At 36.7% G+C, this 15,720-nt stretch overlaps 1 protein-coding gene across 1 annotated transcript in view; it reads left to right on the plus strand.

Annotated features, from left to right (window-relative positions):
* The window catches only part of GIGYF2 (GRB10 interacting GYF protein 2), a 70,535-nt gene that overhangs the window by 39,488 nt on the left and 15,327 nt on the right, over positions 1 to 15,720 (plus strand). The window contains exons 8-12 of the mRNA XM_044431235.1: positions 11,073 to 11,252; positions 13,581 to 13,798; positions 13,889 to 14,051; positions 14,134 to 14,331; positions 14,697 to 14,890. Of these exons, the coding sequence (XP_044287170.1) occupies positions 11,073 to 11,252; positions 13,581 to 13,798; positions 13,889 to 14,051; positions 14,134 to 14,331; positions 14,697 to 14,890 (953 nt within the window). The remainder of the gene's footprint in view (positions 1 to 11,072; positions 11,253 to 13,580; positions 13,799 to 13,888; positions 14,052 to 14,133; positions 14,332 to 14,696; positions 14,891 to 15,720) is intronic.

Below are 15,720 nucleotides of genomic sequence, written 5' to 3' on the forward strand. Positions count from 1 at the left end.
GAATGATTGTTTATTTGTAGTCCAGATGATGATCAGAGATTCTGACATACTGGCAGTGGACCAGATGCCACCTGCAGCTAGCCGAGGGAGTCTTAAAACATGCAGTTCTGAGAAAATTAACTTTGGACAGCCGGTTTTACCACTGCTTTCATGGTATAATAGCAATTACCTTAAAAAAAACCCTGAATGTTGCAAGACTTTTTCACTCTTGTATATAATTTAGAAACGTAAGCCAAATGTTTGTATTTTCATTTCTCAGGTTTACTTGTGAGACTAATGGTTTATTAACGTAGTATTACAAATTTAATTTTGTGAAACTCAGAATTTTTTGGATTTTTAAAAAGTTTAACAGATATGTGTATCCATTGTAAGCAATGCACTCTTTCAGAGCTATTTCTAATATTATAGATGCTATTCTATATATATTTGGTGGCAATCTCAAGACTTCACACCATATTTATTTCATTAAATTTTCCTGCTTATAAACTTTTGTGGGTTTTTCTACCTTAATTTTTACTGCTACCAACCATGATATTTTTATTGTCTAGAATTGTGGTACCTGGGATATAGCCTCTTCTGCTGAACATACTCAGGCCACTGCTGATGTAAAGCTGCATTAAAAAGGGGATAGAGAATAATACGGAAAATATTATGCAATTATATAAACTGCAAGGAAGTTGTGAGGAAAAAAAACATCTGACTCTATAACCAGATCTGCTAAAGGGATAGCTGGAGTGAGTGCAGTTTCCTTTATGCTCCATTTTTTATGTCTAGTTTCTAAAGATATAATCTAGTTTTCAGTGCAAGGTATGAGAGCTGTAAGTACTGATTTTCTCTTCCCCACCCCCAGATCAAACCACTATGCTTTTATGAGCTGTTCTATAGCAAAAAAGAAAAGAAAAGCTCACAGTTTTAAAAGTAGCAAATGTAATAAACTAAACAAAATAGCCAACCAAGGTATCTCGCTGTTTGGTATCAATGCTCAATGAAATGAACAACATATGATAGCTGAAATTATTCAATTGCATTAGATGATATTGCCACAGGGCACCAAATACTGTACATGACCTAACAATTGATGGTAAAATTTAACATGTTTGGGATTATTTTTACAATAGTGTATTTGTACAATAAATGTGTGCTTGTTACTGGTTGCATGTCACTTGTCTCAAAATTAGCTCTTATGGTGAAGGGTCATTGCAATTATCTAATACTCAAGATAGCAATATTACTAGTCTGCAGGGAAAGGGCACGTGTTTCTGCAGTTATATGGTAGTTTCCTTAAAAATGGATTTATATTTAATGTTTGCTTTCTATATATTCTTCTGCATTGCTAGACCAATTCAAAGATGTACATGCATTGTTGCAACATCATCCATCTCTCTCTCTTTCTCTTTGTTCTTTAAAGGCCATGATAATGGCATTGTGTGCGTGGGCCATGTATAGTCTTGTGTTAATATTGGCCCATCTTCTGAAGCACTTGTTTATAACTTTGGGGTCATTCTACAGCCATTAAAATGTGAATGGCAGAGTTTCTGTTATAAATGCAATGAAATAATAATTCATAGTATTAGTATGTATTAATAAATACTATCAGATACATTAATCTGATACATGCTTATTGCAGGCATAGTTAAGATAATGAAAATGATGTAAATATATTAACACATTTATGCAAATCTTTTTCATGGGTACAATAGACAAAAATCATCCCTGGGCCATCGTCAGGAGGAAATTTAGTATCTAGAATCAATTTCTTTTAAATGTGGAGTAGGGACTGCAGGTTTGCAGAATATCTCTCGACCACTTAGATGCCTATTTGCACCATATACTCACTTGGACACTCTTTTATACTTCATAGCCTACTGATCTAAAGCCTCTGCATAGAACCACCATCTTCTCAACAAAAACTTCTGTCTTTGAATTAATTATGTTTGAGGTAAAAATGGTTAAACATTCTTGCTGAAGTTCCATACATTGGAAGATATGTGTCCATAAATGCAGCATTCCATGGTTGGAAGCATGGCCAGCTGATCTGATAGGACAATGAAGATAGTAGCAATACTTGGCCTTTATGTATGCTTTGGGGTATTCAGAGTGCTTCACATATAGTATCTCAGTCATCTTTACAACAGTTCTATAAAATAGTTTAGCATTATTATTTTCGTATTACAGAAAGGAGGCTGTGAGGTTAAGTTTATATCACAGGCAAGATTTGTGGGCTTCTTGATTCACAGCTCAGCCTAGTATATGGCCATTACAGTATATTAGCTCTATGCAGAAAGTGTTTGAGTTTCTATTCAGGCATCATATGAACTCTCTAAAAAGAAAGTCATTTCCTTTTGGGGAAGGAGGCATTCACTCAACATTCAGTCACACAAATTCTTGCAAAGAATAGGCGTTTTAAGGTTGATATGAATTCTGGGCAGTATGCATTAATGTGGCAAGCATGCTTAATCATGAAATTCTTGTTGGAACTATCTGTAAGGTGGGAGACCACAACATGGCACCCTTGGACACCATGGCTCCCTGTGGAGCTCTCCACTTCCTGTCCTATTTAGTTCCCCCCCCCAAAAAAAACCCCTTAAAAGATGTTACGGTGCCAGAACATGTCACCAGTCAGTTGTTCATGGAGCAACACAAAAGGAAAGATCCCACCTAGTCTTTTCCATCTTCACAGAGCTTACTTCTTCATGCTCTTTGCACCCCTAACCTCTGGCATTGATATTTCTCTCCACTCAACCCTTTTCCTTGCTATATCTCTCCCTTCCCAGCCCCTAGCCTTGCTTTTTTTTTGTCCCATTCACCCTTTTATCCTGTTGTTTCCTCCATTCCCAGCATTGCAATTTCTTCCCCTTACATCTTGCTGGTTTTCCTCTTTTGCTTCTTTTGACTAACCAGTCCCTGATGGCAGCCATTATATGATTAGCCACTTCCTCCTTGACAGCCATTTTGTGGTGGTGCCGATAGCAGTTCACAAATTCCCAAATGTATCATGGATCCAAAATGGTTTGAGGCCCTGCTCTAAGTTTCTATCTCACTGAAACAAAATTAGATACATTAATGCCACTTTGTATTAGCTGTTAAGCCTACTATAGATGTTGCATCTGTAGTCATAAGTAGCTAATGCTGACTAAAGTGTTTGTTTTGAACTGCCACTTTATGGCAAATAATAATACTTTTTTAAATGTATCAAGCATATTTTAAAGAAGACTGTTTGAAAATAAACTTGTCAGACTTCTCTTTGCAAGAAAAAATGAAATCAAAGTCTAAGTTAAAAAAGGTCAAAGTTGAAGTGAGCCAACCAGAAATGATATTAAATGACCATTTTTAAAATCGCAAATGTGATTTTTCTTCCTGTTCTTGTATTCATGTATGGATAGGTTGAAGTAGGAGTTCTACCATGTACTTGAGATGGAGTGATGACAGCCCTGTAGTGTTTCAAGTTTGGAATATAAATTTATGTAAGGCATTATATTAGCCATTTTTTCAATCTTAATCATCCCGAATAGGGGCGTTTCTTTTTTTCTCCCTATCACATTGTTGATGTTTTCACTAAACTATCTACAACCATATTACAAACTTTTTCCTGGAATGTCATAAGACAGTTTGTATTCCATCAGGAGTTGGAATTGTTTCCTCCAGTGAACAGTAATTTACATTTACTTACATTAAGTGCAATTTGCCATTTTGTTGATTCAGTCAGTTTTGAAAGGCTCTTATTAGTTTTCTTGGATTTTCATTACCCTGAATAATTGGGGTGTCATCCACAAACTTGGCTATGTCACTGCTCAAACTGGATTCCAGAATGAATATTCATTCTTAGGGAACACTATTGCTTCTTTCTTTCCATTGTGAAACTCATCTGTTTCTACCTTTTCACCTACATTGGTTTAAGCACTTATTGGATCCTTTACCTGGTAAGGTTATTCAGGAGATTTGAGTGAAGGCTTTATCAAAAGTTATTTGAAAGCCCATTTTAAAATGTTACTGGATATTTATAGTTCTGGAGAGAAATGGTAGAATTCTGTCATCGTCAGGTTCAAAAACGTTGTGCTCAGAAATTGTACAGCTGTGGCTAGTAATAGCCCACAACATCAGAAAGAATCCCATAATATGCATACTACAGTTTTGTGAAACAAATATCTTAACATGAACATATGATTTCCTTGGAACTCATGCTAAAACCCCATTCTATGTTATTTTTCTTAATTCATAGTCATTGTAGCAGTTGCACCTTCAGTGACTTCCTAACTCAGAAAACATGAAATATATAGTAGTTTAACTTAGCAATGGCATCACGCTCCTGTCAGTACCTAATATGTAGGAATGAATAATAAATTCTGTACAAATTGTCAGTTGATTTGAAGAAAATTATTCTAGAACTACAGTGAACCCCAGAGTAATTCTCCCTACAGCAATATTTAGTTAGTGTAGTTAAAAACTTTGGAGTATAATGCCATTGCAGAGGTTTAAAGATAAAGAGTATTGCATTTAGATTTTTTGAAAGATGGCTTATTGCACTTATCTATGCATTTTAATATATTATAATACATTTATTTAAAATATTTCAAGGGTGCTTTTCAGGACAGAAGCTGTTCCAAGAGGCTTACAACATTAACATTCATATAATTAAAAATGATATAGTGGTAAGCCAGCAAACAGCCAACATGAATTTTAAAAATACTAAACATACAGTATAATTGTAGGTACAGAGCAGAATAATCCAATAAAACATGACCAGGTGTGGGTGGGGGGGGGGGCAAAGTAAACAAATAGGCTTTTCCTAAAAGTCTGCTATGATAGTATTTGGTTCATCCCCAGTGGCAACCCATTCCAGAGAAGTGGGGCCACTGCAGAACAAAACCTCTTAGTTCTTGCTCACCTAACTCCTCAATGGTGGATAGGTGAGAAGTGACTCTTTCATTAAGGTGTGGGCAATCTGATTTGGGTGAAGCTTGTCCTTCAGATAATTTGGTCTCAAACTGTTTCAAGATTTACAAGTGAAAAGCAGCGCTTTGCATTCATTGTGTTCAAAATCAGACTAGTAGTCAGTGAAACTTCTAATGGTGTTGTGTGCTGCTTGTACAGCCATACAGTTTACTATTTGCATAGACTAAGTAACATTTGCCTCAAGAAAGCATCCAAGGAGCACTGCCCTACCCTGTCCTACTGCCACCTACCCTTTCCACTCCATTCCAGTAGTGTTGGTCCTGTCCAATGAATATTCTAGCTGTTTAAAGGTAGAAGAAATTGTACTATGTGTATGCGTGTGTGCATGCATAGGTGCCTGCATATGAGTATATACTCATATTTGTGGCTAACATAGTGACATGCTGTGTTCTGAATTGTTTGCACAGGCAGGGTTGGATACCTGAGATGGCCTCATGGTAAAATGGAAGACAGACTTGGCCAAGTGGAAGGTGGTTGGTATACCTAGGTAAAGCTACCAGAAACTTGTGTTTTAGATAGGTTGGCCACAGGCTGAATAATTGATTTATGCAGCAGAAGGAAGTGCTATGGATTTAAAATGCAAATCCATACAATCAGCGGAAACAATCAGTGAAATACAAATAATGTCTCTTTCATTCCCCTTACCCTTTGACATTTCCTAAGAATTTTTAATTGAATAGGCATGTGAAAGGTGAAATAGGAAAACACACATAGGTTTAAAAGTCAAATTTGCTGAAGTATAAACACAATTTTTGTATTATGAATGGCATGTGTGTGAACCTTGACCATAAAAAAACAGTTATGATTCATTATGTTACTATACATATGTTTAGGATAAGTCATAGCAACAGCTACACATATGCAGCATTGTACCGACCTTCAGTTAGCTTCATTCAGATAATTAGGCTTATATGCCAGAGATGTCTTACTTAATGTTTAAGACTTATTTTCCCCATATATTTAAAAATCTCCCCTGGAAAATGATACCGTGCATGAAATAACTTGATTCTGCATACCATTCATTTGTTTCCTTCAAGCTATATATCTCCCAGGTACAGAAAATAAAGTCAACTTGTATAAATAAGAAATAGCAATAAAAAGATCAGATAATTAGCATTGTTTAGGAATTATACAAGATCCATAGGAGGAAAGGGAAGGGTTCTGAACAAATATTGTTCCAAAAGTTTATTTGAATAACTAAAATATAATTATATTCATTTTTTAACATTTTTTCAACAATGAATTTGTATTCAAGATAGCAAATGGTTGTTATTTGGTGACTCAGAATCTGTATAACAGAATCATTCAAATTACTATCTTGATGGTTAAAAATAGAAGTTACAATAATCCAGTGATTTTTTTCACTGCTACATAGATTGTTAATTATATTTGTCTGTCATTCATGCTAAATTGAAATTCAGACAATATATTTTTCAAGCCTTTAGAGGTGAATATGAGGGATTGGTTTGCTGTGGAATAAAGTTATTTAAAATCCTTGAAACTTTAATAAGTGCTTTGTTTTTGTTCTTTTTTTAAGTTCTAGCATTAAGCAGAGTTTTTAGTACACAAATCACCCAAATCTTTAAGGACTCTATATTTTTACATCTAGTAGTAAAATAAAATTCTTAGATTTTTAAGCCTAGATGGGCAGTTGAGTTAATTTGAATGGTAATTCAAGTTTGATCATAAATATAGAGTAGTTCAATTTTGATGAAATGCCTGTTTGAGAATGTACAGCTAAGAACTGCTTCAAGTTATATTAAAACCAGAGAGCCGTGTAAAATATTAACATTATTCTTAGAGATCTCCTACCCAGAAGATATGTCTTTTTCTTGAGCTTTGTCGCTGGATGTTGACATTGGGTAACATTAGTTTTTGGTGGGGGAACCCTGCTTTGAGAAAATATTTCAGGAATTAAAGTTGGCAGTTCCAGAGATATTTTTCAAAGCAAGCCTGTCAGCATCTTCTAAAAATCTATTTTTCTTTTAGCTTTAGAAAAGCTAACATACGCAATTTGAAATATTAGTGTAGGAATTTACACTCTTTTAGCATCATGTACTTACCGATGTCTTTGTAGCTTTTATCTATCTGGAGGGGAAAGGGAGGAAGGTGGATATGGAAAGCGCACCAAGCTATCTTGTCTCTGTATACAGTGATTCCAGTGCAATCAAGAAAACCCTTTGACAACTAGTTTGGAAGGACGTTTGTTCAAAATGGGCATACAGGTCTCATTCCACAGTTTATAATGTGGGGGGGTTGGTTTTCCTATGAAGCTGATATGATTGGTCATTTGATCTGCAGGGGGGCCAATTAGCTGTGGTCATGTGGAAAAGAATGCTGATTTGTTAGAGCTTTCTTTACCCAACACATACCCTAGCAGCTGTGGAGAAATCCACAAGAACTTATTTGGAGAAAGGGTGCATTTTTTTCTCTTAATCAGGATGGGGTTTTTAGGTTTGCATAATCTTACTTAAGGTTTTACTTGGAGGTTGATTCAAAGGAATGCAATTTCTCAGAACTGTTTTCCATTCAGCTTTTGTTGTGGTAGCCATTTGGAGTTCACACTTTCAGACATACATTCTTCTGTTAGGCAGATTGAGGTGAAGGTGTGCTTTCTGTTTCACTTTCTTTACGAATTGTTGTAGTCATATCTTGGGATTTTATCCAACCACACCACTTTTATGGGATATCAGTGTAATATAGGTCAGGCTTACTAAGTAGTTTTAAGTAATTTATGGCATAATTATTATATGCAAGGCCTGTATCTCCAATGGATCTTTATTTTTCCTCTCTAATTAAGTCAGCATTGCTCTTAAGCTTGTTTCTATATTGGGGTTAGTAATTATTTATTGGATAAGCATTGCTAGGATCGAAGAATCCTACAAGAAAAATGACCTAAGAATTTTGCTGTGAGAACAATGAACCATAGATTTTCACAACATATGCTGTATGGAATTAGTTTTTACACTTAAAAAGTGACTAGAAACTATGAGCTGAAATGTCTACCTTCTAACACCTCTTGCATGATTTGTGAAGGTAGCTTTGTAATGCAGTACAGCATTTCACATTTTTCCTTAGTTAGCTGCTGATGTGAGGACTTTGATCGAACGTCAGACCTAAGAGGATCTGAGAAACAAAGACTGTGATTGTTTGCAGTAAAACTACTGAAGACCTGCTGTGAAAATTATTAATGTAGACCAATATAATGCTACTTAGAAACTGAAATCTCCCTCATGTTTTTCCTTTTTAAAAACCCTACAAAATACAAAACATTAATTCTTCATTTCATGAGTAGAGAACATTTCAATACATGTTGAGGCACAGCACCATAAAATTGAGACATGCATTGTGACCTTCATGGCCACAGGGACAAGAAGATACTTTTTGCTAGACTGTTCATGTTGCTTATTGTCTTTTACCTTGGGTAACATTGCTTTGCAAGCAAAAAGAACAAAGTGCAATGCCTGAGTATGAAGGTTGAGGTGAATGGGTTAAATTATGGAAATTCAGGTTTTTTAAACCCTGAGGAAGCTTAGTTCTAGGAAAAAAGAGCACATGTTCATGAGATAACTCTAAGGAATTGTTCAGAGACAGAGATGGATAAAGCTGAAATGATGCTTGACAAGTTTTGCTTTAGTAGCACATTGGCAATCAGAGGCACCGTCTTTTAAAACCCTGTGTGCATTGATTCATGGGTGTGCAAGAGACTTTCTTCAGCTAAAAAAAGTTCCTCCTCCAGAGCCTCACAAGAATGCCTTTTCTTTTAGGGGATTTATTTGCACACTTCTTTGGATTAAAACCTATGTATCCAGCAATTAAAAGTGCTTTGAGGAACTTGAAAACCTGGTGTTACTACCATGTGATATCCCAACATGAGAGAGATATCAGGAAAAAATTAGTATAGTAGAGAACAGTATGGGCATTGTATATCTTATAGAAATGTTGTTGACATTATTATTTGCTATTCTAGTAAAAAAAAACCCCTCAATAAACAAGTTCTCAAAAGATTGTATTCCAGAACATCACTTCAGTACTTTGAAGTTAGCCCCTTTTAAAACTTCAAATTACATAGCTGTAGACTTTGTTGGCTGGATGTCTTTGTTGTATCTGAACTTTTCCATAAACACCATCGTTGGCTTTGGGTCAGACATGGAATGCAGGTGCCCTTTCACTGCTCCTTCTCCTCAGGAAGTCCAGTCAATTAGTTTGAGGCAAAGCCACAGATCTTTTTCTTTTTTCTTTTCATCCTGAGAAATCATGGCCAAACACCAACCACTGTGCCAAGTAATTTAAACCCAGTAAAATGGACATATTATTGGTATAAAGTATACGCATATTTACAGAACTTTGGATTCTGTGAAATGTGTATGAGTGTGAAGCTACTTTGTACTTCCTCCTTTTTAGAAACTTAAGAATGTAATACCAGGGTCATAGTTGGAATCTGAATTATTTCATCCTCTTCTGTTTTTTTCCCACTTTTCCATCTGCTTAAGCTTTGAAATCTGTTGTTACCTATTTATTGAAGAAACTTGTGTTCTCTTACAATTAGGAGATGCACAGCCTAATTTTAGGCAAGTTCATTCAAAAATAAGTCCCACTAATTTCAGTGTGATTTTTTCCCTAGAATGTCTGCTTAGAATTGCAATCTTAAGCATTGGTATGTTGCCCCCTCCCAATTTCCTTCTAAGTTTTATGAAATCCTAATTTATAGGAATATCACTGAAATCTTTCTGTAATGCAACTTCATAGATTACTGGGGTCAGTGCTTGGCAAGACATCACATGCCAGAATACATAGATCATGCTATTATTGCTACTTTTTATATTTATTCCCTGCCTTTTTCCCTATCGAGGAACACAAGGTGGGGACATAATTCTCCTCCTCCTCCTCCTCTCAATCTTATCATCACAATAACACTCCTATGAGGTAGGTTGGGCTGAGCCTCTGTGCCTGGCCCGAAGTCACTTAGTTGGCCCCATGGCTGTTTGGGAACTAGAGCCTGCATCTCCTGAGTCCTAGTCCTGTTCTCTGCACCACTTCACCACACTGGCTGTCTGTTAACCACTTATGGATTTTTTATACTTCATTGCACTTTTTTGACTTACAGGGATGCAGACAATATCTGTATCCTCCAGACCAGATTTTTCTGCTGCCTGTGACTTTAGCTAAAAGCTGTAGGATAGCTGGAGGGAAATGAATTTTCCCAGCAGCAATATGTTCCCTGTTGTAATGTAAAGTATTTTGAATGGGCAGTTAAGACTCATTTGCTGACCTGCTGCTGATAGAGATGATAATTGCTGGAACTTGGACTCTACTTGGAGGTGTGGCTGCAGGAACTATCATGATGAATACCTGTATATCAATATTTATCACTGTTCCACTGCTTTTATGTCCCACTTTTCCATCCATAAAACAAACTAGATCCTAAGAAATGTAAAAGCATGTTTCATTTTTTCAGACTACTGTAACTTCTGTAAGCAACATCATAACTTAATAGTTATTTGGAGACTTTTCTTCTGTGTTGTTTATTGAAATGCATGGTTCTGCAGATGATAATGAAAACAATAATGCAAATAAACTGGTATTGGGTCTTAGTGAACAACTGTTGCTGAACCAAATGTATATTTTAAAGATGCTGCTTGTGAGTTTTGATTAAAAGTTCATATTGAAAAACAAGTCAGTTTTTAAAAATAGAACTTCTACTGAGTTAGAACACCTCCTATAAAATATTTATTACATTATAAATTTTGCACTGAACAGGATAATCTCTTGATAATGCTGAACTGTGGTAAAGCAATCTCATTGAACATCAGGTGGCATCTAACTGTTTATGTAAACAGACTTTTCGAATGCTCTTCCTTCACTTGTTGCAGAGTGAACTTTTGACATTCTTAAATAGTTACAGCTGTGCTGTAGCTATTGTACTAAATCTCATTTTTGAAGATTAAAATCCTAAATTTGGATTTTTGCCCCACATAAACCACAAGAATAACTCAAAGAAAATTATTGTTAGAAGCAAAGCAAGGAGACATATCTTTTCTGTTTACATTTCTGAATTATATTTTGAAATCTTTCAAAGTAATATATGCAACCTTTGTAAAACTCACTTCTCTTTGCAGTGAGACCAAACTTTGAAGATGCTGGAACTGTAACTTCAGGAAGGAAACATGATTTTATACGCTCTGAGAGCGAGAACTGGCGCATCTTCAGGGAAGAGCAAAATGGAGAAGATGATGATGGAGGCTGGAGACTTACTGGCTCACGAAGGGATGGTGAAAGGTGGCGTCCTCATAGTCCAGGTGAAAGGAAATACAAAAAGGAGAACCGCAAACTGGTCAGAAAGGCAGTGAAGGAAGGAAAATTTCTTGCAAAAAAAAATTGCAATCATCACCTTAAGTTTAATATAAATGTTTTTCTTAACTCATTGTTTCTCAAATAACGGGACAGAAGAATCTCTTCTTATCTCCCCTGACCCCCTTTTCCACCAAGTGTTCTTTTCTTGAATCTGATTTCTTTTAAGGATCACCCTAGATCCAGAGGCTGAAATATTAATCAGAAAGCTTTCTTGTAAGCTTTCCTCTTGAGTAGAGATGAAAAAAGAGTTTGTCATAGAGAATACTTCATTGTGTGCCTTCCTGACCTCAGACGTAACTGACAAATGCACAATAAAGCTGCAGTGTGTCCTAACTTAGTATTAAAACAGCTGAACCAGCACCTCATGATGCTCAGATGTGAGGGCTTTACTTAGGATATTTGCAATCCTTTTAGCATAACAACCAACAACACTGAATCTCATCTATTAAGAACAAAAAAAAAAAAAAGTCTGTCTGGCATGGATATCCTGAGGCTAAAATATTGAGTACTTTCTGCAATTTGAGGAGAAGCAGCATTATTCTTTGTCACAGAGACTGTTGCTTTATATAGAATGCAGAAAACATTCTTGCAGTTTCTTTTTAATTTAGAGGTACTCGTTTTAGCATTTCTGACTAATGATGGAAGTTGGATCTGTTGATTTCTAACTGATTTATTAAACAATTTTTAGTTTCATACATAATCAACTGGGTGTCACATTGGCTCCAGAAAAGTATGGGGCCAGCAAAAGACATTTGGTTTTCTGAAAGCTATATTTCTAAAACTGCTGATTCCCTTCCATGCTATGGAATAATATTAAATGTAGGTACAAGGATCCATGATCAGCTTTTAAAAGGAACTTTAATTAAATTAACATACTACCTTTCCTTTAACAGCTCAATACAGTGAATAAGATTTCTTTCCTCACCTCACAACTGTGAGGAAAGTTAGGTTGACTGGCTTAAGGTCACCCAGTTAGCTTCATGCATGAGCAAAGAACTGAATCTGAGTCTTCCCGATACTAGTCTAAACTCTACACCAGCTTGGTTGATATTAACTTTCTTTTTGAACTGCACAAATTTCTTTGGGAGACACGAAAGAAAGAACATTTTCCTAGCAATATTAAAATAGAAGTGCACAATTTAGTAAGCACTGGTAGAAAGTACCCTAACCATTTAGCATATATAGCTGAGTATTCTAGATTTCTGGTTGGTCACTGTTCTCTTCCTTGATGTGTATTTTAGTAAGATTGTGTATTATAAGTGTATTATGTCTTACAGTAGTGACAGGCTTGTGTTTAAGATTTTGGATTCCACCAGCCACTTATGTCAGGCTGGCATATTGGTGACTGTATCATGTCTAAGCTAGCAAACTTAGTGGCTTATACTGAGCCACATTTGACAGATTCCATACTCCCAGAATCACATGCACCAACTCACCTGGAAACTGTACTTTTTGTAGGCTGTAAAGAGATGCATCAGTTCCAGCAGTCACCACCTGCCACTCCCTCTCTGCCTCATTCTCATGCAGGCTTAGTCGCATTTGCGCAGCCATTAACAGCAAAGCTTAAATATGAGCTTGTCAGCTGCAAATCCTTTCACAGAATTATTGTGCTAGCAGGCTACTTCACCATAGTGACGTGCAAAACAAGGGCAAATGCAGTAAATAGAACTAGTAACCACGGATTACAGGCTATATTTCAAACCCCAGAAAAGGAAATTCCTTACTAGCAGACAGAGAAAGTAGGCAAGCAGTTTGAGGGGATGCTTTGCAGGACTGGTGGAACAGTAGAATTCATAAGTCTGTGTTCTCAAAGGGAAGCATAAAAGCATTCTGCTAAAACCCTATAAAATGGAGTTGGATATCATGGAGCCTTCTAAAATAGTCTCACTAGTGAAGACTGCCCCCTGTGGCTGAACAGATTATGACATTTAGTGATTGTGCAGTAAGTAAGCTTGTTGTAGAATTAACTCAATTAAATTGTGTTAGTCCTTGAAGGTTTGGTCACTTGGAATTGGGCTGTGCAATTATTTACATTAATAATATATGGGTTTAAGACAGTGGGATTAAAGTGGGCACTTTCTGAAAAAGAACAGTAGTGGTGATACTTTATAAAATGCCTGTTTCAAGGTGGTCTGTAGACTGTAGTGGCGTTCTGAAGTTCTGTCACTTTGTCCTCTCTTTTCCCTATCCTCTTTTCCTCTATCCCTTTCTCCTTCCAAACAAGTTCTTGCCCTCTGGAACTCTTTTGTAAAGTTACTTTCCCGCCCCCTTAGACGGCCCTCGTTCTGCAGGCTGGAGAGAACAGATGGAGCGACGGCGACGGTTTGAATTTGATTTCCGAGATCGGGATGATGAGCGGGGTTACCGAAGAGTGCGATGTGGCAGTAGCAGTATGGAGGACGATAGGGATAGTCTTCCTGAATGGTGCTTGGAAGATGCTGAAGAAGAAATGGGGACTTTTGACTCATCTGGTGCATTCCTGTCCTCAAAAGTGAGAAAGTTTTCTGTGGACTTGATTTATTGTGACCTATGTTAAATTTATAACCAGAAGTGTAAAGATTGGTGCATGTGTTCTCCTTAGAAGGTTCAAAAGGAGCCAATTCCAGAGGAACAGGAATTGGATTTCCGGCCAGTAGAAGAAGGGGAAGAGCAGTCTGATTCAGAAGGGAGTCACCATGAAGAAGCCAAAGAACTAGATAAGGTCCATGTAAGGGAAGCAGTTAAGACTGAACGAACAACAGTAGGTAAGAGGGGTTTCTGAGGCTTGTCCCTTACATATTGCTTCTGCCTCCCAGATCAGTTAAGTGAAGTTATCAATCATTTCAGAAGTAGCAGAAGAAACAGTCAAAGAATCTTCACCATCCACCAGGTCAGGAACTCCACCAAAAACCCAGTCACTGGAGCCATTAACAGCAAGCCTGCTTGAACGGAGGGAAGACTGTGTTCCAGATGTAATAGAAAAAGCAGAATATAAAGAGAACCAAATGGAAAATATCCCATCAGCTAAAGTGCCCAATAGAGAAGGTAAGCAAAACATTTCGATAAATACATTAAGTTGTAGTATTAAAAGACCAACTGAGAACTCAAGAGTGATTTAAGCAGTGTGGAAAGTATGTCAGCATCTTAACTGTCTCACTGTGACAGTTTATTCAGATATTAACAAAAACTGGATAGAAAGAAACTCAGAAACCTAAGGCAGCTAATGTGGCCTTATGAGTGCACACTAGAGAATGTTAGGTGTAAGAAATATTTTATCCTTGTTTAAATAAGAAGCACATTTCAAGAGAAAATAACATTTGAATGATAGAGAAGCCAGAATTTAAAATTTCTGATGACATAACAGGTCCAAGGGCATATAAAGTAATTTTATCTCCATTCTTTTCCCTCAGTAGAGCCAGCTTCTACTGTCCAGCCTTTACCACAGATTCCTCCAGATGCAGCTTCCCCTGTTCATCTTTCTTCTTCAGAGTCTAATCCAAATTCTGCCTTAAGGCCTATTCAGACATCAGTTACAGCAGCTCCAGGCATGGGGAATATTCCTGCTGACCCTGATGATGAAGAGGGCCTCAAGCATTTAGAACAGGTAGAGCATCTGTGTGAATTATAAATGTTTTTTTAATGTGCTTTTGCTAGCTGCGTTTTTCCAGAAACTGGAACAAAATGGTGCTTTTTTCTTGCCTAGCATTTCATTTGTGTTCTGATCTTGTTCAAGCCATTTTGAAAAAAAATCATTTATTACATTTCTGTATAGCCTAACAGTCGGAGCTCTCTCAGTGGGTTACAAATTTTTTTAAAAAGCAATGTGATAAGGATCAGCAGAAATATTTAGATAATGGCTTAGATCCAGAGGATAACTATTTTTTTTTTCAACCCTACCTGTATCCCAGCTGTAGCCCTCATGTTGCATCGCACACCATTCTGTAGAGTATCTCTTTCAAAGTATAAGGAGCTGCAGCAGGAAGAGTGGACAGGAAACTTAGTATGAACAGCTTTGCCTTTACAAGTATGCTGGATTTGATGGCACAGTGTACATAATTCTTAATAACCAGAGTTGCCGCCTCTATTCTGTGATTATTTATTTACTTATCTATTGCATTTCTGCACTGCCCCATAGCCTGCAGGTTCTCTGGGCAGTTTACAAATATTAAAAGTCACATATACAATTCATAAAATTAAACAGTAAAGCAATACAACAAAGCAACAACCACACAACAAACAGTTGTAGTAGTTATAATAATTTAAACCCTGAGCACAGCAGCAGATTATAAAACAATATTTTAAACTGGCGCAGCAGATAAACTTAACTATTAAAATAACTGGAAAATAAAAAGGTGTTTACCTGGCACTGAAAAGATGGCAGGCATACCTCTCTGTGGAGCATATTCCAGAGATGAGCCAACACTACTGAAAAGG

This window comes from Varanus komodoensis, unplaced genomic scaffold (assembly GCF_004798865.1).
Source record: "Varanus komodoensis strain SLA01 unplaced genomic scaffold, ASM479886v1 scaffold1, whole genome shotgun sequence".
In the NCBI taxonomy this organism is placed as follows: domain Eukaryota; kingdom Metazoa; phylum Chordata; class Lepidosauria; order Squamata; family Varanidae; genus Varanus; species Varanus komodoensis.